This window comes from Monodelphis domestica, chromosome 1 (assembly GCF_027887165.1).
Source record: "Monodelphis domestica isolate mMonDom1 chromosome 1, mMonDom1.pri, whole genome shotgun sequence".
Lineage (NCBI taxonomy): Eukaryota > Metazoa > Chordata > Mammalia > Didelphimorphia > Didelphidae > Monodelphis > Monodelphis domestica.
Window position 1 is genome coordinate 318,599,641 of NC_077227.1, and position 27,987 is coordinate 318,627,627.

General features: G+C 36.9%; 1 protein-coding gene across 9 annotated transcripts in view; it reads left to right on the forward strand.

Annotated features, from left to right (window-relative positions):
• Positions 1-27,987, forward strand: part of XRCC3 (X-ray repair cross complementing 3) — a 60,218-nt gene that overhangs the window by 11,538 nt on the left and 20,693 nt on the right. For 3 of the 9 annotated variants that reach the window (XM_007473500.3, XM_007473499.3, XM_007473505.3), the window contains exons 3-6: positions 7,975-8,055; positions 21,811-21,904; positions 22,054-22,191; positions 27,614-27,826. In XM_007473500.3, coding sequence (XP_007473562.1) covers positions 21,850-21,904; positions 22,054-22,191; positions 27,614-27,826 — 406 coding nt within the window. In that variant the 5' untranslated portion in view covers positions 7,975-8,055; positions 21,811-21,849. Of the gene's footprint in view, positions 1-191; positions 7,009-7,974; positions 8,056-21,810; positions 21,905-22,053; positions 22,192-27,613; positions 27,827-27,987 lie in introns of those variants that run through there. The other 6 variants (XM_056811206.1, XM_007473502.3, XM_007473504.3 and 3 more) reach the window with 5 other exon arrangements.

Here is a 27,987-nt window from a genome sequence, read left to right on the forward strand (position 1 = left end):
ACTCTTATCATCAAGTTCAGTTTTTTTCATTTGTAGAGATCTAAAACATTTTTTCAAATTGTTCTATTTACCTTCTAATTTATTCCTGCATTTTTATGTTCTTTCTCAACCATTTTCTTTTATCATAAGGTACTTTGCTTCATTAAGGTTTTTCATCTACTAAACTGTCAATTTCTTATTTGTCTTTTCAGATTCTTCAAGACTTTGAATTTCTACCATATCTTTGAAATCTTTTATTTAAAAGACTTTTTCACCTACTCTTGGGATTCTCCACATATTTCCAGTCTAGTTTCTGGAAGTCTAGTTTTGTTAAAATATCATCCACTTCTTCTGAAGAGCTTTCCTCAGATTTTGCCTCATAATATTTCTTCATTGTATTGAGCCCTCTTATTTCTCCTTCTATACCCAATTTCTTGGTAATCTTATCAGTTCCCATAGATTTGACTACCATCTGTATGCATATGACTCCTAGATCTTTTCAGTCCCAGGCTTTCTCTGTCCTGTGTTGCTTACTGGATATTTCAAGCTGGATATTTTGGAGATATCTTAAATTCAACATGACTAACTTATTATCTTTCTACTTAACCCCTCTCTTCTTTCAAATATCCCTTATTCTGTTCAAAGCCCTACCATCCTTCCAAATGTTTCATTAACTTCTGTGGGTCACAGTTTATCCATCTGTAAAATGGATAGAATAATATTTGTACTAACTTCTTCATAGAATTGATTGAGGATTAAATGGGATAATTCATATATAATGCATAATAATATAATTATAGTTCACTTATATAGCATTTTATGGTTTATAAGACATTTCATATACATTATCTCATTTGATGTTCTCTTCAGCCCTTTAATGTATGTAGTATTAGCATCATTATGACCATTTTAGAAATGTAGAAACTGAGATCTAGAGAGATGAAACAGTTTACCAGGTGTCAGGAAATAGTGGAACCAAGTCTCAAACCCATATGTACTCCTCCAAATGCAGTGTTCTTTTTCTGCTATATCTGAGATGACAGACACTCTACCACTAGACCTTTTCTCAAAGCTCTTCCAGGTGGGTAGGACTAGCCAGAGCCTTTGGGTCACTGGCATAACCTTTGAGAAATCAGGATCCTCACTACACCATGATGAAATGTTATAGGAGAAGTTTAGTGCCTCCTCAAGAATTTTGAAATTTAAGAAATAGTATGATTCATTTTCAACAAAATTATAAGATAATAGACTTCCAGGTAAACATGGCGGCAATCTAGACGTGAATTGCTTCCTCTCCCCCAATCCGAACGAAATAGACTACCTCAAAAGAGCATAAAAATCATCTTTAGAAGATCGGAGGGACTCTCCAGCAGCCCACAGCAATGAAGGTATGTGGGGTTTGAACACTTCCACACTATAAGAGGGTGAGAAAGCTTGCTGCCAAGCGTGAGCTGAGCTGAGCTGCCCTCCCCCACCCCAGCGCACTCACCAGAGACAGCGAGTGAGTGAGGAACGTCTCTGTAGTAAGTGGGGAGCACTCCAGGGTCCTTGGAATCTAAAGAGGACTCCCAGAGAACTACCCCTCAGAGTGGTTTCACTGGAGAGCACGCAGACCATGGGGGCTCCTGCAAACTGCAAATGCCATGGAGGCTCTAGAAACGGCCTGAGGCAAAATCTCCTCCACTCCTCGCTGTGGGGGGAGGAGGGGGGCATGCCAGGGTCCCTGGGAACTGACAAGGACTACCAGGGAACTACCCCACAGAGCAGTTTTACAAGGGAAGCCTGCGAGCACAGGAGAGAAGAGACCACTGACTGCATGGGTGGGCATGCTAACAAACTTTGGAGGCTAGGAAGAATCAGCCTGAGGCAAAAACATCAAAATACGCCCATTTCACTCAGATTTCTGACTGAAAAGGAAAGGGAAAACTACCAAAGGGATGGCTCAGAGTGCCCAAGATCAACCCTCCAAGAAGAAAGGGAAAAAAGTGACTATTGACAACTTTTAGGGAGGGAAAATCCAGGTTACAGACTATGGATGACAAGGTGACAGACCAGGAAAACAGAGGAAGGAGAGACAACTTGAGAATCATTGGTCTACCTGAAAAACCATAGATTAATAAAAACCTCAATGCCATACTATAAGAACTCATCGAAGAGAATTGTTCTCAAACAAGAGGGCAAAATAGAAATTGAAAGAGTTCATAGAACACTCTCTATACTAAATCCCCAAAAGACAACCCCCAGGAATGTAATTGCCAAATTCAAGAGCTTCCAAACTAATGAGAAAATAATACAAGAAGCTAGGAAGAGAAACTTCAGATACAAAGGCACATCAATAAGGATCACACATGACCTAGCAGTGAACACACTAAAAGACTGTAAATCCTGGAACACGATATACAGAAAAGCAAGAGAACTGGGTCTTTAACCAAGAATCAGCTGCCCATCAAAACTGACTATATACTTCCAGGGAAAAGTATGGGCATTCGACAAAATAGAAGATTTCCAAATATTCCTAAAGAAATGACCAGAACTCAGTGGAAAGTTTGACATCAAAACACAAAGAGCAAGAGAAACATGAAAAGGTAAATATGAAAGAAAGGGAAAAGGAGAAAAGTGCTTTATTTTTCTTTTATTCAAACTCTCTCTTCTATAAGGGCCACAGTTAGATCAAATTATATATACTAACATATGGGGGAAATGTTATGTGCGACTTCCAAAAATTGTATGCATTAATAGAGTAATCAGAAGAATCACTCATAGGGAAAGATTGTGGAATTAACATGATTTTGAGGGGAGGGAGAAAAAAAAGAAAGAAAAAGGAAAGGGGAGGGAATCAATGATGGTACTAAGATATACTTGAAGAAATAGAAATAAATTAAATAGAACAATCTTTGTCACACAAAGATATACACGGGAAGGGGAGGGGAAGAATCCTCTTATAAGAAGGAGAGGAAAAGAGAGCCATTTGGTAATACTAAAACCTTACTCTCAGTGAAACCAACTCTGAGAGGGAAGAGCATCTAGATCCATTGGGATCTTGAATTCTATCTTATCCAGCAGCGTAAGGGAGAAGGGAAAACCAAGGGGGTAGAACACAAAAAGGGAGGGAAGGAAAAGGGGGAGGGGAAGGGAACAAAAAGGGAGGGGCTAGAAAGGGGAGCATAACAAGAGAGAGGACTAGGGGGACTAATTTAAAATAAACCACAGGCTTAAAAGGTAATAGCAAAAGAAGAAACCTCAGAATTAGGGGAGGATATCAAAATGCTGGGGAACTCACAAATGACAATCATAACATTGAACGTGAATGGGATGAACTCACCCATAAAACGTAGACGAATAGCAGAGTGGATTAGAATCCAAAACCCTACCATATGCTCTCTTCAGGAAACATACATGAGGTGGGTAGAAACTCACAAGGTCAGAATTAAAGGTTGGAGTAAGACCTATTGGGCCTAAACTGACAGAAAGAAGGCAGGAGTAGCAATCATGATATCTGACAAAGCTAAAGCAAAAATAGATCTGATTAAAAGGGATAGGGAAGATAAATACATCCTGATAAAAGGGAGTATAGACAACGAGGCAATATCACTAATCAACATGTATGCACCAAATTGTATAGCACCCAAATTTCTAATGGAGAAACTAGGAGAATTGAAGGAGGAAATAATTATACTAGTGGGAGATCTGAACCAACCACTATCAAATTTAGATAAATCAAATCCAAAAATAAATTAAAAAGAGGTAAAAGAAGTGCATGAAATCTTAGAAAAATTAGAGTTGATAGATATATGGAGAAAAATAAATAGGGATAAAAAGGAATACACCTTCTTTTCAGCAGCACATGGCACATTCACAAAGATTGACCATACACTAGGTCATAAAAACATGGCATACAAATGTAGAAAAGCAGAAATAATTAATGCAACCTTTTCAGATCATAAGGCAATAAAAATAATGATCAGCAAGGGCACGTGGAGAGCAAAATCAAAAATCAATTGGAAATTAAATAATATGATACTCCAAAATCGGTTAGTTAGAGAACAAATCATAGAAACAATTAATAATTTCATTGAAGAAAATGACAATGGTGAGACATCCTTTCAAACCTTATGGGATGAAGCCAAAGCACTACTCAGAGGAAAATTCATATCCTTGAGTGCATATATTAACAAATTAGGGAGGGCAGAGATCGATGAATTGGACATGCAAATCAAAAAACTTGAAAGCGAACAAATTAAAACCCCCCAGAAGAAAACCAAATTAGGAATCCTAAAAATTAAGGGAGAAATTAATAAAATTGAAAGTGGTAGAACTATTGAATTAATAAATAAGACAAGAAGCTGGTACTTGAAAAAAACAAACAAAATAGACAAGGTACTGGTCAACCTAATTAAAAAAAGGAGGGAAGAAGAGCAAATTAACAGTATCACAGATGAAAAGGGAGACCTTACCTCCAATGAAGAGGAAATTAAGACAATCATTACAAGCTACTTTGCCCAATTATATGGCAATAAATATGCCAATCTAGGTGATATGGATGAATATTTACAAAAATATAAATTGCCTAGACTAACAGAAGAAGAAATAGAATTCTTAAATAATCCCATATCAGAAAAAGAAATCCAACAGGCCATCAAAGAACTCCCTAAGAAAAAATCCCCAGGGCCTGATGGATTCACTAGTGAATTCTATCAAACATTCAAAGAACAGCTAACCCCAATACTATACAAACTATTTGACATAATAAGCAAAGAGGGAGTACTACCAAACTCCTTTTATGACACAAATATGGTACTGATTCCATAGCCAGGTAGATCAAAAACGGAGAAAGAAAACTACAGACCAATCTCTCTAATGAACATAGATGCAAAAATCTTAAAACAGTATACTAGCAAAAAGACATCAGCAAGTGATCAGGAGGGTCATTCACTATGATCAAGTAGGATTCATACCAGGAATGCAGGGCTGGCTCAATATTAGGGAAACCATCGACAAAATTGACCATATCAACAAGCAAACCAACAAAAATCACATGATTATTTCAATAGATGCAGAAAAAGCCTTTGATAAAATACAACACCTATTCCTATTAAAAACACTAGAAAGTATAGGAATAGAAGGATATTTCCTAAAAATAATAAACAGTATATATCTAAAACCATCAGCAAACATCATCTGCAATGGGGATAAACTAGATGCATTCCCAGTAAGATCAGGAGTGAAACAAGGATGCCCATTATCACCTCTATTATTTAACATTGTACTAGAAAGACAACATGGCCATCCAATGCAGCTGAGGAAGTCTCCAGGTGTAATGATTTTTTGTGCCAATGGACCCAGGCTTCCAACGCTGAGAGAGTGGGACTGTCTCTGTGCATCGACTTTTCCACTTAAATCTCCTTCACGCACAAGTGTTTTTGTGCACACTCATCTACATCATAGATGAAAGCGCACAAAGACAATTGTCATCCTCGGTTACGGAGAGACTACTACTACTAGAAACATTAGCAGTAGCAATTAGAGAAGAAAAAATAATGAAAAAAAATACAAAGGAAGGTGACCTTGCAGTACCAGATCTCAAACTATACTATAAAGCAGTGGTCATCAAAACAATTTGGTACAGGCTAAGAGACAGAAAGGAGGATCCGTAGAATAGACTTGGGGTAAGTGACCTCAGCAAGACAATCTATGACAAACCCAAAGACCCCAGCTTTTGGGACAAAAATCCACTATTTAACAAAAACTGCTGGGAAAATTGGAAGACAGTGTGGGAGAGATTAGGTCTGGATCAACACCTCACACCCTACACCAAGATAAACTCAGAATGGGTGAATGACCTGAACATAAAGAAGGAAACTATAAGTAAATTAGATGAACACAGAATAGTATACATGCCAGACCTTTGGGAAGGGAAAGACTTTAAAACCAAGCAAGACATAGAAAGAGTCACAAAATATAAAATCAATAATTTTGATTACATCAAATTAAAAAGTTTTTGTACAAACAAAACCAATGTAACCAAAATTAGAAGGGAAGCAACAAATTGGGAAATAATCTTCATAACAAAAACCTCAGACAAAGGTCTAATTACTCAAATTTATAAAGAGCTAAAGCAATTGTACAAAAAATCAAGCCATTCTCCAGTTGACAAATGAGCAAGGGACATGAATAGGCAGTTTTCAGCCAAGGAAATCAATACTATTAATAAGCACATGAAAAAGTGTTCTAAATCCCTGATAATCAGAGAGATGCAAATCAAAACAACTCTGAGGTATCACCTCACACCTAGCAGATTGGCTAACATGACAGTGAAGGAAAGTAATGAATACTGGAAGGGGATGTGGCAAAGTCGGGATATTAATTCATTGCTGGTGGAGTTGTGAATTGATCCAACCATTCTGGAGGGCAATTTGGAACTATGCCCAAAGGGCAATAAAAGACTGTGTGCCCTTTTTATCCAGCCATAGCACTGCTGGGTTTGTACCCCAAAGAGACAATAAGTAAAAAGGCTTGTACAAGAATATTCATAGCTGCGCTTTTTGTGGTGGCAAAAAATTGGAAAATGAGGGGATGCCCTTCAATTGGGGAATGGCTGAACAAATTGTGGTATATGTTGGTGATGGAATACTATTGTGCTAAAAGGAATAATAAAATGGAGGAATTCCATGGAGACTGGAATGACCTCCAGGAAGTGATGCAGAGTGAGAGGAGCAAAACCAAGAAAACATTGTATACAGAGACTGATATACTGTGGTACAATCAAACGTAATGGACTTCTCCATTAGTCTCAATGCAATGTTCCTGAACAACCTGCAGGGACCAAGGAGAAAAAAACACCAAGAAAAAAAAACCCCACAAGCAGAGGACAAACGGTGGGAGTAAAAACGCCAAGGAAGGACAACAGGTTGACTACAGGGTGGAGGGGATATGATCAAGGAGAGACTCTGATTGAACACCCTAATATGGAAACCAATAGCATGGAAATGGGCTTGGGTTGAGGACACATGTGACACCCAGAGGAATCATGCATTGACAATGGGAGGGGTAGGGGGACGGGGGAGGGGAAAAAAAAAGGTGATCTTTGTTTCTAATGAATAACATTTGAAAATGACCAAATAAAATAATGTTAAAAAAGAAAAAAAAGGATATAAACAAAAAAACCCCCAAAATTATAAAATAATAAATAACACAGAAACTCTTAAAAACATATATTATTTATACTTTTATATTATTCATCCTTATTTTATTCTTTTTTTGTTTACCACCTCTCATTTTTTAATCATTTCTAACTCTTTATGATTCCATTTGGGTACTGGATACTGGAGTGGTTTGCCATCCAGCTGATTTTACAGATGAAAAGTAAGGCAAAGTTAAATGACTTACCCAGGGTCACACAGCTACTAAGTATTTGAACCCAGAGAGATGAGTCTTCCTGACTCCAGGCCCAGCACTCTATCCATTATACCACCTCAATGCCCTCTAATAAGAACTCTTCATACTGATCAGGAAGGTCTCTTGAACATCAGATGCTCGTTGTCTCATTCTAAACCAGTTTGCATGCAGTTCTCTTCTGAAATGCCCTTCTTTCTCCCCTCTATATCTAAATCCTACTCATCCTTCAAAGCCTAACCTAATTCCCACCATCTATGAAATCTTTTCTGACATACATGAAGATTTTCCATAAGAAAGAAAGATTCATCTTATTTTATCTACTTTGCTCTGAAGAACTGTGAACAACAGAGTGGAATCTATTGCTTCAGGAGACAGTCCACTCCCCATACTCAGGAGTCTTCAAGCTGAATTTGGAGGAGCACAGAGGGGATTCTGCTAAGATATAGACTCACCACCTGAAGTTTATTTCATCTCTGAGATTCTATGGTTCTTTGATTAAACTTTCTTGGCCCACTCTATTATAATTGCTTTTGACGATATTGCCATGGATTTTAAATTATCTGAGCACCAGAAATAAAATTGACTTTACTATCTTTACAGAGATTTCATGGAGACAGTTATAAGGAAAATTATTCTAGAGGATGCACCAATCAAGTGACCTTCATGCACTCTGTAAACTAAGTATGTCAATGATACTTTTTCATTTGTTTTCTGGATATAGTAATTAACTTTGTATTCCATGACTTCCCTTATATAATTATATTTCTAAATATATATGTCTAGTTATATGTATTCAAAGTAAGAGGATTATTTACATTTCCTAAACATTTGACAATGTTTTATATAATTTTTTAATAGTGCATATACTTTTCCCTGTTACATTTCACTTGGTTTCATATTTCTAAGCTATTTTTTGTGACCTATTTTATCAGACTTAGTGTCAATAAATATAGTGGTTTCCACACTTGTTATAAATCATAGCTGATTTGCTTCCATAATTTTAGAGGTTGGAATGTTTTTCATTTTTCTGTTTATTAATATAGCATAAATTTATTGGTCCAAGGCCTTATTACCAAATTACTATCCCAAAGAATGTCAATGACACAGTATTAAAAGTTTAACTCCTTTTTTAAATTTGACTACCTTATTAAGCATAGGACCTTTGGTCCTATTTTAATTTATCAGTTCAATGGTAAATTCATCTTGTGTGCATTTTTTATTTATTTTGCTTAAGTTTGACCATGTATTTATAGTCACTATAGGTATTCTTTTGATCCTACTTTCTTCACTCTGCATTATTTATAAATATATATAAAATTATATAATTTATAATTGTATATGCATATGTTTTCCCATATTTTAAAAAATATTTAATATTTTATTATAAACTGACATCAATAAATACAAACATTGCCGTATGCAGAGACAAAGGGGAATTGTATATGATAACTAATATTTTATCTTTTGAAAATTCTTTTTCATATCTTTTGACTACTTATATTTATAAATATGTATTATCAAACATGTATTAGAAGTCCTAATTTCAAAGACTGTTTACCTAATCTGGGGTTTTTTCCTTTTTTAATTCTTGATAGATTGCTTTTTGTTATACAAAAGATCTATATTTTTACATCTGAAGATATATTCTGAGTTAATTCTAAAAATTCTAAAAATACCTCATAGAGGAAAAAGATATCAAATGAATGGAAAAAATTTTGATCATATTCATCAAAAGAGGTGATTGGGAGAGCAAGAACCAACTCATATGCTTACTTTTTCATCTCTATAATATCTTAATGATAATAATGTATCTGTACATATCTTAAAGCTTTCCTTGTTGGAAAACATTAAAATATGATAAAAGAACAGAATTATATTAGGTAATAGACTGTAAACTCAAATTCATATAATTGAGCAAAAGGTGTCTATTGTTTGCTGCTTATCAAAAGAATTTGCTTTAGTAAAAGATAGTATCACCTTTGCATCTATTTTTCAACAAGTTGTTTTCCAAACATGTTAAATTCATACAGGATTCCTTGATAGGTACAAAACAGAAAATTTTAAAGCAATCAATTCTAAGTAAAGCATAGAAAATGAAAATTTTTGTTTTGTAAAGGTATTTTCCACTGTCATGTGGAGCACAGAAGTTAAAGAAGGTATTTCCCTATTGACAAAGAAGTTTTCCAAATGCTACTCTTTGAATTTTACCTTGTTCTTATTATATCAAGCCCTAAAACACTACAGAGCCTTCTCAGTGAATATTAACAACCACCTAAAAGAGTTTTTGTTTAACAGTTTATAGAGGAAAAACCAAGTGAGTGAAGATTTCAATCACCTAAACCTCAATATTCAGTTGAGTGAAACTATGATATATAGCTCACAGAACTGATTCTTTAAGATTGTCACTGTAGATGTAAGCTGGGTCCAAAACTGAATTAGGATGAGAAAAATGGGCTGGATGGTATTTTTACTATTATACTATGTTTTTAAGAATTCCAGCCTGTTTCCTTAAACAGAAATCAGTCTTGTTAGTAGTAAGATTCCTCTGCTACTGCTAGGTGTCTGTGACTCATGGAATACTGTGGAGTAGGTCACACAGAGGACAATGGAGAGATGGACAAAGACCACAAAAGTAAACAACAGTACATTCATTCAAGCAATCAATCAGCAAGTATTTATTAAGTACCAACTAGGTGCCAAGAACTATGCTGGGTGCTTGGAATACAAATGCATCAAATTAAACTGTTCCTACTCAAAGGAACTTTCATTCTAAGTTGGAACAGACTTTTCTGTGAAAAGTGGCCTGAAGATATCCAGGAAACAAATGCCTAGAAAAGGAGTAATGTGAGAATTATAATGTGGACAGGCCAAATAATGCATTGCTTTTCGGTAATGGTAAAAGACATAGAACAGAGATTCTTAACCTTTTTTGTGTCATGAACTCCTTTGGCAGGTTATTGAATATATTCATATACACACATATATGTATGTCTCTATATATATATATCTTTAGAATGTATTTATATGCATAAAATACAAAGCAAATCTGTTCTACTGAAATACAGTTGTCTAAAAATTTTTTTAAACACCAAATTCAGGGATTCTAGGCTAAGAACTCTTAAATGAGAGGAAGGTCTCCATCATGTCAATGATGTCATGTCAAAGAGGATTTCTGGGAGGAAGTGGTTAAGAATTATATAGGATGAAAAGAAATTGAAGAATTATGACCTGCACCATTGGAGGGGAAAATTCATTATTGTGGCTACAGACACCTAGTATACAGACCTAGTATTAAAAAAGGAACATAAGCTTTTTTATTTCAGAGATATGGCCATTGTTCCTACAAATAGTCATATAACACTAAATATGATTTCTGTATTTTCTGTACTTTAGAAAGTTTGTATAATATTATCTGCTTTCCCTTCCCCTGCTTAAAATTCTGTGATTGTACCCCATTCTTCCTTCTTGTCATGTATTTTTTCCTTCAGCAAAAACCTGTTTGGTTTTTAGGTTTTTTTTTTTTTAAGAACCCTTACTTTCTATCTCGGTATCAATTCAAAAACTGAAGGACAAGGACCAGGCAAATGGGATTAAGTGATTTGCCCAGGGTCACATAGCTAGGAAGTATCTGAGGCCAGATTTGAAGCAAGGGACTCCTGTCTCCAGGTCTGGATCTCTACCCACTGAACCACCTTGCTCTCCCCCTTTAGTGATATTTTTCTTCAGGTTATTTCTCTCTTTCCTTCAATATCTTTCCTCCCTTCATTTATATCTTATATTATTACATTGTTATTTTGTTCTACCTTTTTGATGGTTATATGAAAGCAATTATTAAATAGTAGCCCTGTTATTTTGCTACCTTCCTATATTGTTTATGTTGGAAAAAACCTACTATTTAATTACAGCCATAGTTATCCTTTCTTGATACTCTAGGGCCTGAATAGTTTTCTATACCAAGAATTGGCAGCTAGGTAGCATAGTATAGATAATGCTGGACTTGGAATCAGGAATTCTACCTTGGACACATATTTACTTTGTGATGCTAAGTAAGTCATTTAACCTCTCTCTATCTCAGTTTCCTCACCTGTAAAAATAATTATAGTGCCTGCCTCACTGTATTGCTATGAGAATCAATTGAGGTAACATATAAAACATTTTACAAATTGGTGATTTTTTTCCTTATGACTAAACTAGAATTATACCAAAGAAGCATATATAATTATTAAAACAAAAATCTCATAATTTTTTAAATGAGAAAAAAAACCTTGACAAAAGTACAGCATTCACAAATACTAAAATCTCTACTCAGTATAGGCACAGAGGGCATTGTGAAGATGGGATTAACTCTCCCCTGTCCATTTTTAGATTTAATCACCAGAAGCTATATACCCCACTTACACTTGAGAGGGCGACATCTGTGATCCACCTGTGCAATAGTGGGTGACAAATCAGAATCGACTGACTGACTGCCCCCTGGGTTGTCCTAAGCAAAGCTATAGCTGTAATTGATACATGTAAAGTGGAAGAAAGTTACAGGAAGTGACGAAAAGGAATGGTCTTTAGAAATGCCAAGAATTTCCTGTGAAGAGGTCTTTTGCCTTCAGCTTGACCTTGGAGGAGCTCCAGCTTGAAACCTCTGGCTGCTCTTGAACTTTTCTTTTAGAACTATCATGTGGGGAGAGTGAAAAAGGCTGACATCTTTCCTGGATTTTCTGAAGGGACTAGCCTCAGGAGAGGCCTCCCCGGGGTCTTGAGAGAGGCTTTGTGCATCCCCAGGTCCTTGGCTCAAGGCTGAGGCCCCTCCGGCGAAGGACTAATGAGCCCTGCCTGGGTTGAGCCAGAGGTCGGAGCAAAATACTTAGTGTATAGGTTAGATATCTTACCCTATCCTCTCTCTGATTTTTCTTACTTTCACTCTTTCTATATTTTATAAATAAATTGCAAAAAAAAAAATCATTTTGGAATTGATTACAATTCCTGGCGACCCGACTCTTAAATAATCCAGTCCAACCTTTTATATTAACTCCTTACATTCTGGCCCTTACAGCATCTAAAACCAAAAACAAACATATTTGAATGAGATACACAAGGAGCTTTTCAAGAAATACAGGCATATTCCTGCTATTATTTGATATAGTTCTAGTATTGCTAACAATAGTAATAAAAGAATAAAATTAAAATCATAGAGGGAAAAGATAAAGGAGTAGAGATTTTCCCCTCACTCATTCCACACCATCATCAGGTTCCTACCTAGCTGTAAGCTATGCTAGAGTTTGTGTTCATGCCGATCTAGCTGCCACCAGCCTTTGAGGGCATCACCATCCTCTTAATCACCTAGACCAGGTGTCATCCTCAACTCTCTCACTCTCCATATCCAGTCTCTTGCCAAGTTCTGTCAATTCTATCATCTTAACATTTCTCCTATATACCTCCATTCTTATATCACTTCCAGTACCTTGGTACCTGTCCTCATCAGCTCATGCCTGGTCCACTGCTGACCTTGCTTATTGCCTCCTCATTGGTCCCCCTGTCTCCAATATCTCCCCATTCCAATCCATCATCCACTCAACTACCAAAGTCTTCTTCCTAAAGTACATTTCAATACTGTACATTAGTATCAAATAACTCCTCCAGAATCAAATAGAAAATCATATGTTTAGCTTTTGAACACATCATGGTCTGACCTTTTCTCGCCTTTCTAGATTTTTGCAACCTATTCCCCAGTAGATCTGATCATTGTAGTGATCAACCATAATTTCAGAGAACTAATGAAGAAATATGCTATTTACTTTATAACAGAAGTGATGGAATCAAGATGAAGAATAAAGCATATACATATTTTTTTATTTATAATACACTACTAAATTGTAAGCTCCTTGAGGGCAGGGAATAACTTCCTCCCTTGCTCCCTCACTTCCTTCCTTCCTTCTTCCTTTCTTCCTTCCTTTTTTCTACAGTTCAAAGCACAACATAAGTAAGCACATAATAACTGTTTATTAATTGATTTGACTCAGCCAGTGTAGGAATTTGTTTTACTTCAGCATATATATTTTATTACAAGGGTCTTACTTTTTTTTTAACTAGGGGAGAGACAGACAGAAAAGGAATAGGGTTCCCATATAAAACAATTAAAAAAATGGAGACGTTAGGGAGAAGAAAGCAAAAAATATCAGGAAGAATCATAATCAGAACCATTTTTAAAACTATATTCTAAACATATTACATACTTAAAAAGGAATGGGAGGATAGAGTTAAGATGGCAGTGTAGAGGCAGCAAAAGTTCAGACCTCTGAAAACCCTTCCTTACCAATTACAGAGGCAACAGGAAGCTCTGGGCGGGCAAAGATGCTGGTCTTGAGGGAGTACCTTGCGGGCAGGGCTGTGCCAGACTCAGAGCGTCGAACACAGGTGGTGGGGAAGGAGCTGGAGAGGGAGCACAGAGCGGGCAGCCTGGTCATAGCAGCAGAGACCCTCCATATTGCTCCAGCCTTCCAGGAGGTTTTGGCCTCAGGGCACATCCAGCCCAAATCAACTAAACTTATTCCCATCAAAAGTCTTCAGAGGTCAGGGAATCCCAAGCTCCAACACCCCTCCCTCACAGACTGCTGGACTTTAATCCAATCAAAAGCCTCCAGAGGACAGGGAAACTCAAGCTCCAACACCCTTCCCCACAGACTGCACTGAGAGATCTCCTGACAAAGCTCCAAGAAGGGAGACTGACAGAAAACCCCCAAACCAAAAAAAATGAGAGGAGAAGAGCACAGACAACTACGGGGAGCAAAGAAGGGGTAAATATGAGCAAACAACAGAAAAAGAAAAAAATTACAATTGACAGCTTCTATACAGGCAATGAACAAAGAGCAAATGGAACAGAGGAGGATCAAGGAACGTCAAGCAAAAACACAGAAACTCAAGCAAATTGGACATAGGCTTTGGAAGAAATCAAAATACATTTCAAAGCACAATTAGGAGACGCTGAAGACAACTGGGCAAAGAACTTAAAAACTAAGATAAGTCATCTGGAAACAGAAAATAGTGTCTTGAAAGCCAAAATCAATCAGCTTGAAAATGAGGCAAAGGAGATGAAAGATGAGGCAAAGAAGATGAAAGATGAGGTATAGGAGAGGAAAGATGAGGTAAAGAGGATGAAAAGATGAGGCAAAGGAGATGAGAGATAAGGTAAAGAGAATGAAAGATGGCCTCCAAAGAAAATCAGACCAGAAGGAGAAGGATGGCTAAAAAGCCAGGGATGAAATCCAGTCTTTAAGAACCAGAATACAACAACTAGAATTAAGTCACTTCACAGGGCAGCAGGACACTATAAAACAAAACCAAAAGAATAGGAAAATATGAAGCATCTCATTCACAAAACAGAAGATTAAGAAAATCACTCAAGGAGAGACAACTTAAGAATCATTGGTCTACCAGAAGACCATGACAAAAGAAAAAGCCTGGACATAATACTACGGGAAATTATCCAAGAAAACTGTCCCAATATTCTAGAACAAGAGGGAAAAGTGGAGATTGAAAGAATCCACAGATTACCTCCTGTACTTAATCCCCAAAGGACAACATCCAGGAACGTTATAGCCAAATTCAAGAACTATCAGAACAAGGAAAAAATATTACAAGCTACCAAGAAGAAATCATTCAGATACCATGAACCACAGTGAGGATAACAGAGGATCTGGCTGCATCAATACTGAAAGGTATGGAATATTCCAGAAAGCAAGGGAACTAGGTCTACAACCAAGAATCAACTACCCAGCAAAACTGACTGTATTCTTACAGGGGAAAGTATGATCATTCAACAGAATAGAAGAATTCCAAGCATTTGTAAAGAAAAGACCAGACCTGAACAGAAAATTTGATGCCCAAACACAGAACTTAAGAGAATCATCAAAAGGTAGTTTAAAAAGAGGGGAAAAGGGGGCAGCTGGGTAGCTCAGTGGATTGAGAGCCAGTCCTAGAGATGGGAGGTCCTAGGTTCAAATCTGGCCTCAGCCACTTCCTAGCTGTGTGACCCTGGGCAAGTCAGTTGACCCCCATTGCCTAACCCTTACCACTCTTCTGCCTTGGAGCCAATACACAGTATTGACTCCAAGATGGAAGGTAAGGGTTTTTATAAAATAAAAAAAAAGAGGGGAAAAAGAAAAACTAAACAAACAAAAAAACCCAACTTTTTTTTAAGAGACCCAATAAGTTAAAATGATATGTATCCCTATAAGAAAAGAGGTCACTGGTAACTCTTAAAAATTGTTATTATCACCTGGGTAACTAGAAAAATTACACTTAGAGGGAACAGTGACAAATTGTATAAGATAAAATGACAATACATAAATATGTATATACATATATGTATGCATAAATACATATACATGTGTATACATATATATAACTAGAGCTAAAAAAAGGTTAATACTAAAAGAAATGGGAAAAGAAACAAAAGGGGGTAAATTTATATGTCACAAAGAAGCTCATGGCGGGAGGGGGGAGATCATCAATACACTGGAAGGGTAAAGAGATTGGAGATAGGAAATACTGAAATAGAATAATAAACTGAGAGGAAACTATTACTTCTGGAGATAGAGAAGGTAAACTGAGGGGAACTGTTTCTTCTTACAATGACTGCTGTTCTCTGGCTGGCTGTGACTAGAGGGAGCTGCTACAGGAACTTGGGGCTGCTTATTTATAATGGAGGTAGAAATTAGAAATGCTGAGGGATGTCACACAGGGATACTGGTACACAGGGGATACGGGAGTCTGCTCTGTGGCTCTGCCTATTGATCCCTACTGATGGCTGATGGATCAATCTATTTCCTAACCTCCTTCCTCTCTCCCTCCCTTAACCAACCCTCTCCTTTTTTGCCTCCTTCACCTCCCAATCTTCTTAAAGCCTTAGGCTTCTTCCCTCCCTCCTGAGTGAACTATAAAGATACTATAGTTGCTTTCTCAGTCAAGGGGTTTATTGGGATAACAGGATGGGAAACTGAGGTAAGAAGGATGAGGATTTCCCTAAACCACGGGGATAATTTTAGAAAGGTTTGAGGAAGTATTCCAGTCACAAACTGTGACTCTGAGATAGTTAGGGAGATGGAGGACAACAGCAGTATTGAAGTCTACATTAGAGGTTGTATTCTGAACTACAATGGAACATGAACCTAAATCATGGCAGTTGCCTGGCTTGTCTCCTTTCTCAGCTTCAACCCCAGAGAAAAACAAAGTTCAAAATCTCTCCTTTTCTCCTGGCCAGCTCAACTCTCATATAGACCACCAACTCAAAAGCCAAGTTTCTTTTTCTAATCAGCTTCAACTACCCAGAGTCAGAGAGACAGAGACAAAGTCCAAAAGCCAAGTTTTTCTTCTCAATGTGGCCAGCAAACCCCCAACTGCCACTCCTGGGAACATTCCGTTGGAACCTTCTTTCAATTGACAGCTAGAGCTAGGTCTCTAGCCTTGCATCTTCCCTTTACAAGCTCTCTCTGTCTCTCTGTCTCTGTCTCTGTCTCTCTCTCTGTCTCTGTCTCTCTCTCTCTCTCTCCTCTCTACTACAATACTCAACTCTTACGTGCATTGAAATTGACCCAAAGACGGAAGAAAAATCCAATCCATTGGGGCAGAGAATAGATTTGCGCCCTATAGGGAAGTAGAAGGGTAACAAACGGACTGGTGGGGAGGGAAGCAATTCAAGGGAGGGAGAGGGTGGAGGTGTAGTTTTAAAAAGACTGCAAAGAAAATAAGGGGGGGAGGGATAAGAAGGGAAGGAGGTAGAAAGGGAAGTAAAATAAGAGTGGGAACTACGGGGATTGATTAAAAACAATCATTGGTGTAGAAGAAAATAGTGAAAGAAGAAAAGGCAATACTAGGAGTAGAAATCAAAATACTGGGAAATACACAGCTGGTAATCATAACTCTGAATGTGAATGGAATGAACTCACCCATAAAACACAAGCGAATTGCAGAGTGGATTAGAATCCAAAACACTACCATATATGTCTACAAGAAGCACATATGAGAAAGGTAGATATGCATAGGGTGAAAGTAAGAGGATGGAGCCAAATCTATTGGGCATCAAATGATAAAAAGAATGCAGGAGTCACAATCATAATATCTGACAAAGCCAAAATAAAAATAAATGTAGTTAAAAGAGATAGGGAAGGTAACTATATCCTGATAAAAGGCAGTATAAGGCAATGAAGAAATATCAGTACTCAATATGTATGCACCAAATGGCATTGCATCCAAATTTCTAAAGGAGAAACTAGTAGAATTGAAGGAGGAAATAGTTAGAAAAACTATACTAGTGGGAGACCTGAACCTTCCTCTATCCGAACTAGACAAATCAAACGAAAAAATAAATAACAAAGAGGTAAGAGAAGTGAATGAAATCTTAGAAAAAATAGAGTTAGTAGATATGTGGAGAAAAATAAATAGGGACAAAAGGAATATACCTTCTTTTCAGCAGGACATGGTACATTCACAAAAATTGACCATGTATTAGGGCATAAAAACATTGCAAACAAGTGCAAGAGAGCAGAAGTAATAAATGCAACCCTCTCAGATCACAATGCAATGAAAATAATAATTAGTAAGGGTTAATGTAGAGGTAAATCAAAAATTAATTGGAAATTAAACAATACAATTCTCCAAAACCAGTTAGTTAAAGAACAAATCATAGAAACAATAATTTCATTGAAGAAAATGACAATGATAAGACATCCTTTCAAATATGGGATTCAGCCAAAGCAATACTCAGGGGGAAATTCATATCCTTTAGTTCATATATTAACAAATTAGGGAGGGCAGAGGTCAGTGAATTGTGCATACAAATTAAAAAAACTAGAAAGTGAACAAATTAAAAATCCTCAGATGAAGACTAAATTAGAGATCCTAAAAATCAAAGGAGAAATTAATAAAATTGAAAGTCAAAGAACTATTGATTTAATAAATAAAACTAGAAGCTAGTACTTTGAAAAAACAAATAAAATAGACAAATTACTAGTCAATCTAATTAAAGAAAGATAAGAAAACCAAAGTGACAGTATCCAAGAGGGAAAAGGAGACCTCACCTCTAATGAATAGTAAATTAAAGCAATCATTAAAAATTTTTATGCCCAATTGTATGGCAATCTATGTAATATGATGAATATTTACAAAAATATAAATTGCCTAGACTAACATAGGAAGAAATAGACTACCTAAACAATCCCATGTCAGAAAAAGAAATTGAACAAGCCATCAAAGAACTCCATAAGAAAAAATCTTCAGGTCCAGATGGATTCACAAATGAAGTCTAGCAAACTTTCAAAGAACAACTAATCCCAATATTATACAAACTATTTGACAGAATAGGCAAAGAAGGAGTTCTACCAAATTCCTTTTACGACACAAATATGGTACTGATTCCAAAGCCAGGGAGGTCAAAAACAGAGAAAGAAAACTATAGACCAATCTTCTTAATGAATATAGATGCAAAAATCTTAAATAGGATACTAGCAAAAATGATCCAGCAGTGGGGGTAGCTGGGTAGCTCAGTGGATTGAGAACCAAGCCTAGAGATGGGAGGTCCTAGGTTCAAATCTGGCCTCAGACACTTCCCAGATGTGTGACCTTGGGCAAGTCACTTGACCCCCATTGCCTAGCCCTTACCACTCTTCTGCCTTGGAGCCAATACACAGTATTGACTCCAAGACGGAAGCTAAGGGTTTAAAAAAATAAAAATGCTCCAGTAAGTGATCACGAAGGTTATTCACTATGACCAGGTAGGATTCATATCAGGAATGCAAGGATGGTTCAATATTAGGAAAACCATCCACATAATTGACCATATTAACAAGCAAACCAACAAAAATCACACGATTATCTCAATAGATGCAGAAAAAGCCTTTGACAAAATACAACACCCATTCCTATTGAAAACACTAGAAAGTATAGGAATAGAAGGGTCTTTCCTAAAAATAATAAACAGTATATATCTAAAACCATCAGCAAACACATCATCTGCAATAGAGATAAACCAGAAGCCTTCCCAGTAAGATCAGGAGTGAAACAAGGATGTCCATTATCACCTCTATTATTTAACATTGTACTAGAAACACTAGCAGTAGCAATTAGAGAAGAAAAAGAAATTGAAGGTATTAAAATAGGCAATGAGGAGACCAAGCTATTACTCTTTGCAGATGATATGATGGTCTACTTAAAGAGTGGTAGAGAATCAACCAAAAAGCTAGTGGAAATAATCAACAACTTTAGCAAAGTTGCAGGATACAAAATAAACCCGCATAAGTCATCAGCATTTCTATATATCTCCAACACATCTCAGCAGCAAGAATTAGAAAGAGAAATTCCATTTAAAATCACCTTAGACAATATAACATACTTAGGAATCTGTCGAAACAAACACAGGAACTATATGAACACAACTACAAAACACTCTCTACACAATTAAAACTAGATCTAAACAATTGGAAAAACATTGATTGCTCATGGGTAGGATGAGCTAACATAATAAAAGTGACAATCCTACCCAAATTAATTTACTTATTTAGTACCATACCCATTGAACTACCAAAATACTTTTTTACTGAATTAGGAAAAAACCATAACAAAGTTCATTTGGAAGAACAAAAGATCAAGGATATCTAGGGAAATCATGAAAAAAAATGTGAAGGAAGGAGGACTTACAGCCCCAGATCTCAAGGTATACCATTAAGAAGTGGTCATCAAAGGAATTTGGTACTGGCTAAGAGACAGAAAGGAGGATCAGTGGAATAGACTTGGAATAAGTGACCTCAGCAAGACAATCTATGACAAGCCCAATGATCCCAGCTTTGGGGACAAAAATCCACTTTTTGGTAAAAACTGCTGAGAAAATTGGAAGACAGTATGGGAGAGATTAGGTTTGGATCAACATCTCATACCCTACCCCAAGATAAACTCAGAATGGGTGAATGACCTGAATATAAAGAAGGAAACTAAGCAAATTAGGGGAACACAGAATAGTATACTTGTCAGATGTTTGGGAAAGGAAAGACTTTAAAACCAAGCAAGAGCTAGAAAAAAGATCACAAAATGTAAATTCAATAATTTTGATTACATCAAATTAAAAAGTTTTTGTACAAACAAAACTAATACATCCAAAATTAGAAGGGAACCAACAAATTGGGAAACAATCTTCATTACAAAAACCTCTGACAAAGGTCTAGTTACTCAAATTTACAAAAAGGTAAATCAATTGTACAAAAAATCAAGCCATTCTCTAGTTGACAAATGAGCAAGGGACATGAATAGGCAGTTTTCAGCCAAGGAAATCAATACTATTAATAAGCACATGAAAAAGTGTTCTAAATCTCTTATAATCAGAGAGATGCAAATCAAAACAACTCTGAGGTATCACCTCACACCTAGCAGATTGGCTAACATGACAGCAAAGAAAAGTAATGAATGCTGGAGGGGATGGGCAAAGTGGGGACACTAATTCATTGCTGGTGGAGTTGTGAATTGATCCAACCATTCTGGAGGACAATTTGGAACTATGCCCAAAGGGCACCAAAAGACTGTGTGCCCTTTGATTCAGCCATAACACTGCTGGGTTTGTAACCCAGAGAGATAATAAGGAAAAAGACTTGTACAAGAATATTCATAGCTGCGCTCTTTGTGGTGGCAAAAAATTGGAAAATGAAGGGATGCCCTTCAGTTGGGGAATGGCTGAACAAATTGTGGTATATGTTGGTGATGGAATACTATTGTGCTCAAAGGATTAATAAAGTGGAGGAATTTCATGGGGACTGGAATAACCTCCAGGAATTGATGCAGTGAGAGGAGCAGAACCAGGAGAACATTATACACAGGGACTGATACACTGTGGTACAATTGAATGTAATAGACTTCCTCATTAGTGGCAGTGCAGTGATCCTGAACAACTTGGAGGGATCTATGAGAAAAACCACTATCCACATCCAGAGGAAAAACTGTGAGAGTAGAAACACAGAAGAAAAACAACTGCTTGATTACATGGGTCAAGGGGATACGATTGGGGATGTAGACTCTAAATGAACATCCTAGTGTAAACATCAACAACATGGAAATAGGTTCTGATCAAGGACACATGTAATACCCAGTGATATTGCATGTGGGCATGTGAAGGGTGGCTGGTGGGGAGGGAGGGAAATATTGTGATTAGTGTAACAAAGGAATAATGTTCTAAATTGACTAAATAAATAAATTCAAATTAAAAAAAAAGGAATGGAAGTTCTACATAATAAAGGTACAGTTTTACATATTTTCTCTTTTTATTCTACAATGTATAATGGAATACTCATTTTATTTTAATTTTTTAAATGTTAAATGAAAAATAATTTGAAATAAAAGAAAAAAGTGACTTGAATTGGGGTGTTTTTTTTTTCTCATGTTTTGATGTTTCTTTTATTCATATAGAAGACTACTCAAGTAGCCTGTAATATGTACATTTGAGAAATGGATTGGGACCAATTGGAACTGAATCCTAAAGTTATCGCAGCTATAAAGAAAGGTAATTTTAGATGCATTTTAAGTGTAACAAGAATGAGTTTGTGTGTATTCCAATTTATCTTTTTAAATTACTAATGGAAGTCTACTAAAAGAATTTTTGTTCTGACAATTGTTTTGATTGCCTTGCTATGTTTGTGCTCCTCATTTCAGCCAAATTAAAATCAATAAAGGAAGTTTTGCACTTTTCTGGGCCAGATTTGCAGAGACTAACAAAACTGTCCAGCATTGATGTCCAGCATTTATTGAAAACAGTCTCATTAGCACTAAGAAACAACTGTGTTCTGACAGGTAACAACAGAATGAGAAAAATTTTCTTCTAGCTCTTTGTCCCTGGGCAAATCACTTAGTCTCTCTCTACCTCAGTATCTTCATCTTCAAGGTTTTGTGAATATAAAAATCACATAATGGTAAATATTTCCAAACTTTAAAGCACTATTAAGTGTTATCTATCATTCTCGTGACTACCAAGGCTACAACTCTGATGACACAACTACTACTGCTTCAAGCTCATGACTAGCAGAAAAAATTTTATTAGATATTTCATTAATTTATATTCAATTAATTTTTAGCTTATAGAGAGATGTCTTACATAGCATAGCCCCCAACCTTCTGATATGACTTTACTCCAAGACAATTTCAGGTAATATTTTTAAGAATCTTGTGTTAGGAAAAGAGATCTTAAAATATAATCTCAGGGCAGCTATGTGGCTCAATGGATAGAGAGCCAGGCCTGGACACAAGTGTTCAAATCTGGCCATAGATATTTCCTAGCTGTGTGTCCCTTGGCAAGTCATTTCATGCCCATAGCCCAGCCCTTATCATTTTTCTTCCTTGAAACTAATACATAGTATTGATTCTAAGAGGGAAGGGAAGATTTAAAAATAAAATAAAATCTGGGTTAACAGTTTGGAATTATCAATAACCAAGTCACTATCTCATTTTTCTTGGATCATTTCCTTCACTCCAGGAATTAAACTAAAATACCTCATCCCTTCCATAGATATCATAATCCTTTTTTAGTAGGGAGGAGTGGAAGCTAACAAACCACTCACTTAATTTGAGCAGGTAAAGAGGTGCCTGCCCTTAGCTGTGTCACTTGACCAAATTTCTTCAGGGATGACAAATAAGCAATACCAAAGTAATTCTTATTAAAGGTTTGGTATCACCTTTAATCTATTTCCCTAAGAAAAGTCTTATTGTTTAAGGGACATTTCCAAACATTTGGGAAAGAGCTTTAGAGAAAAATATTATTTTCTAATCTTTTCACTTTTTCTAAAAACCAGAAAGAAGGCCTTTTAAGAGATGTTTCCCCAACATGATGCTGTCATGTCTATTTGGCAGAGCAAACTGATCCAGAGAGCTGATTCAAAAATGTAGTTCTCACTCTTGCCTATATGCCACTTCCATATTATTTAAATTCATCAGACTAGCTTTATGGGAATTTTCTTCTCTACATTAAAAATCTTAATATTTAAATAAGGTTTATTTCAGTGAGTATTGCCTGATATGGTGGCACAGGCCTATTGTTCCTGGAGCTGACTGAGGCTAGGGGGTTGCATGCCTGCTGGAGGGCAGAGCTGCAGCCTGGTGTCTACACTAAGACCCGTGCTAATATAGGGGGCCCCTAAGGTTAGAGGGCACTGGTCTGCCAAAGAAGCATAAACCATCCAGGTCAGAAATGGGGCAGAGGGATCGGGCCTGTGACTGCTGTACTTTGAGCTGGACCAGACAGTCTCAATGATGACACCACCACCACCAAAACACACAAAATCAATTCAGAACTATTTTTGGGTGCCACTCTGTGCAGAAACCCTATGTCTGGCATTGCTGGAGATACAGAAATGAATGAGACACATTCTCTGCTTTCAAGGAACTTATTGTCCAATTGGGAAATAGCAATATGTGAGTAACTGGTAAAAGATGGCATTGTACTTCTCATTCTATGTTTTCACCTTCTGCATTCAGAAGAAAAGATCACTTCTGAATGGAGTCAAGAAAAAGGCAATATGAGCCAGACCTTAAAGGAATGATAGAAATCGGAGAGGCATCCCTGATGGATTAGAACCTTCTCAGCACGTTTGGAGGAAAGGCATGGAAACAGGAAATTCTGGGTTTTGTGGTTGGTTTGTTTGTTTTTTAACTTTTTTAACCTTTTTTACTTTCTGTGTAAGAATCAATACTAAGTATCAGTTCTAAGGCCAAAGCTTTTAGGGCTAGGCAGTTAAGGCTAAGTGACTTGCCCAGAGTCACACAGGGTCTGAGGGCAGATTTGGACTCAGGACTGCCCATCTCCAGGCCTGACTATCCACTGTGCCACCTTGCCCTGAGATATGAAATTCTGAAATGGATCCAGGGCCTCAGGGCATGTTCCTTAAAGTGATTTAAGAGGAGGCACTATTCTTGTGTAGAGATAGCATTACCCTAGGCCATGCATTGTGCTTTGTGATTGCATTGAAATGCCCCTGCCACCTACCTCATACTTTGGCCTTTATTTCTCAATAACTGTTCTAATGAGATGGCAGGGGGCAAGGAGAAAGAATACTGGCACCTCCTGGAACAGTAGACAATCAATAGCAGGGGTCCCATGACTGCGGCCCCCTGAGGCCATTTATCCGGCCTCCACCACACTTCTGGAACTTGTTACATATGGCTAGCAGTGACAAATATGGAACTGGACATTGACCATCTTGTTAGCCAAAAGCAGGCCCATAGTTCCCTTTGAAATATTGGTCAGTTTGTTGATTTAAATTTACTTGTTCTTTATTTTAAATGTTGTAATTGTTCCCATTTTGTTTTTTGATTTTAAAATAAGATATGTGCAGTGTGCATAGGGATTTGTTCAGTTGTTTTTTTTTTTAATAGTCCAGCCCTCCAATGGTCTGAGGAACAGTGAACTGGCCCTCTGTGTAAAAAGTTTGGGGACCCCTTAACAACAACTTTGTGAGGATGGTGTAGATCAGTGGCAGGCAAGAAGAAAAGTAGGAATGAGCTGGGAAAGAGAGGCTGCTTCCTTCAGAAAAGAAAATTGAAGAACAGACCTCCTGGGGAAAAGAAGCCAAGTATATGAATAAGAAGCTCAGGGGGGGTTTTAAGTGGACATTGTGGTTTGTGCTAGCATCATTCTGGTCTTCTTGCATGGGATGAATGTAAGACCAAGGTCAGGTTCAAGTGGCCTGATCTTTCAGACCCTAAAGTGCTTAGCATGGTGCCTGGCACATAGTAGGTATAATCGAAATGCTTATTCATTTCCCTCCCCCAGAACATCTAGGGATTGTGATAGTAATAATGTTAATATCTTTTTTCTTTTCATAACCATTTGTAATTTTCAGAATGCTTTCACATCTGTTTGCTAAGAAGCAGCTTTGTATAGTAGAAGCTTGAGTTCAAAGGAAGAAGAGTTCAAATTCTGATTTTTGCACTAAACAAATCCCTTAGCTCAATTTATTAATTTATAAAATAGGAGTAATAACATTTCCAACACCTTCCTTTGTAAATACTAAAACTAAATAGAAATTATTATTGTTTATTATTTTTATTTAAATCTCATTATTATTTATTATTATTACTTGAACCAAGTGAAATATAAAGGGAGTATTTACCCCCATTTTATAGATTAAGGATCTGAAATTCAGGAAAATGAAATGAGCCTCTTCTAATATAATTCTGTAAGGCCCCATAATTCTGTCATTGAAGACTTTATTTCTACCTCTGCCAAATACTTACCCACCTATAAATGCAGATGATGATTCAGGATTAAAAATAGAATCACATGGTATAGGTAGGTAGATTTTTCTACCTTGGCCTTCTCATTGCAACAGACAGAAATTTTAGGCCTCTTCTCTGTAAATTCTAAGAAGGGTCTCAGCTTCCAATGATGTTTTCACCAAATCAGTACCAAGTTCCACACATAAGCAGCTTTTCTCTGTGCTAGATGAAATATTGATGCATCTGTCCTTCATCTGACTTTGTTTTGCAGTTGGTTTGCACCTGTCTGACTCATTTGTGCATTATTTTGTATTATAATTATTTATGTATAGATCAGACACACCCATCATCTAGTATATAACATGCACTTAAAATAATAACCATTAGCTTTTATAAGGATTTTGTAACTTACAAAGTACTTTAAGCACGTTATCTCATTTAATCCCCATAATTGTGAGACAATGCTATTATTAGTCTATCCACTTTAGGATTTTGAGGCTTGTTCAAAATCACCCAATTGGAAAGTTGTAGAAGAATATAATAATTAACAATTTGGTTGTGGCTGCCATTTATAACATTAACTCTCAAGTCACGTGGCTTTTAGTAGCTTTGTTACAGCAGGGTAGAGATACTAAAGAGAGAAATGTAGGAAGGAGGTAGAAAATATTGTTTAGCTAAATTAACTGAAGTCCAGATCTGAGTGCCTCACGAAAGAGAATGTCCCACTGAGTACAGGAGAAGAGCCAAAAGGCCATTGTCTCCGGCCAGGGTCTCCTCAACCCAAGCAAGTTACTGAAGCCAAACTCCTCGAGCCACCAACACAAAATCTCCAACGCAGAAGTGCCATGCAGAAGAATCTTTCAGGAAGAGCCACCAAGGCAGGAGAATCCTTCCAACATAGAAGATCCACTGGCACAGAAGTCTTCCCTCAGCAAGAGCCACCAAAGCAGCAGATGTGACCCAGAATGCTCTTGGCTGGCTTTTATGAGCAGTTTTCTCCATGTCACTTCCTGTCTCTGGTTTCTTCTTCCTTTCACTGTGGGCTGATCTATCACATCTCAGGAATCAATCAAAATCTCTCAATTTACTTAGCATGGCCTGGGGAGGGGGAGGGGGGGCAGAGCTTGTGGTCTTTTAGGACTAAGTGATAATGACTAATAAGTATGAACTCTCTGTTAGTGACTTACTAAGTGTTAAGTAGGGGCACTTCAAGTACCTGATTGATTTAACTTAAAATAGACAAAGGGAATAAAAAATTCCCTTTCACAGAGAACTAAGATTAGAACCCAGATCAGTGACTCTCTTTAGTGTTCTCTCCATTATACATTATGTACTGCCTTTAAACATTTGTTCATTTGAATTGGAATTTTATAATAGGGTAACATGGGGTAGTTTTTTCATTTTCAGTATTGTACAAATATGGAAATTACTTCCATAAGGTGTGCCTTATGAATAAAATACTAATATTGCCATTGAACCTTACAGTAGGTCATAAATGCTTAATAAAAAGTAAAGTACCTCCTCCCTCACCATATAAAACAATATTTTAAAGTAAAAAAAGTTAGCTTATCAGTAATCTTTCCAGCCTACTTTTCTCCCAGGAGTTGTATTGGTGACTAGGTAAATCATATTAGCCTTTGATATGACAAACATTTATGATGTCTTGCCAAGAAAAGCCATCCTTTGGAAAGATTGAAATGTTGATTTGTTGATTCTTTTCATTTTTTAAACTCTTACCTTCCACTTTAGAATCAGTGCTGTGTATTGGTTCCAATACAGAATTGGTTCCAACAGAAGAATAGTAAGGACTAGGCAATGGGGGTTAAGTTACTTGCCCAGGGTCACATAGCCAGGAAGTGTCCAAGGCCAGATTTGAACCAAGGACTTCCCATCCCTAGACCTGGCTCTCAATCCATTGAGCCATCTAGTTGCCCCTGATTTTTGATTCTTAATGAAAAACCATTTGATAGCATTTCAGTTTCTTTCTTTTTTTTAAATCTTTAAGCACTTCACATATATCAGCACAAAGAGGAATTCCCAGCACAGCATAAGAAACTCGGCTTTGGCTGCCCAGTGTTTAACAGACTTTTACAAGGTGGTCTTCCTCTGGTGGGAATTACAGAGCTTGTTGGACAGAGTTCAGCTGGGAAGACTCAGATTGGCCTGCAGCTATCCCTCTGTGTGCAGTACCCCTATGAGTATGGAGGCCTAGAATCAGGTAAGCAGAGGATGCTTCTAAAGTTACTATGTAAATCAAGAATAATTCTCTTGAAATGAGTCTCCAAATAAAAAGTAGTGGAGTCCTCCATTAAGATTTCCCCAAGAATTCAATTTAGGAATATGAACTTAAGCCACAAACTTATTTAAATGAAAAGCTGC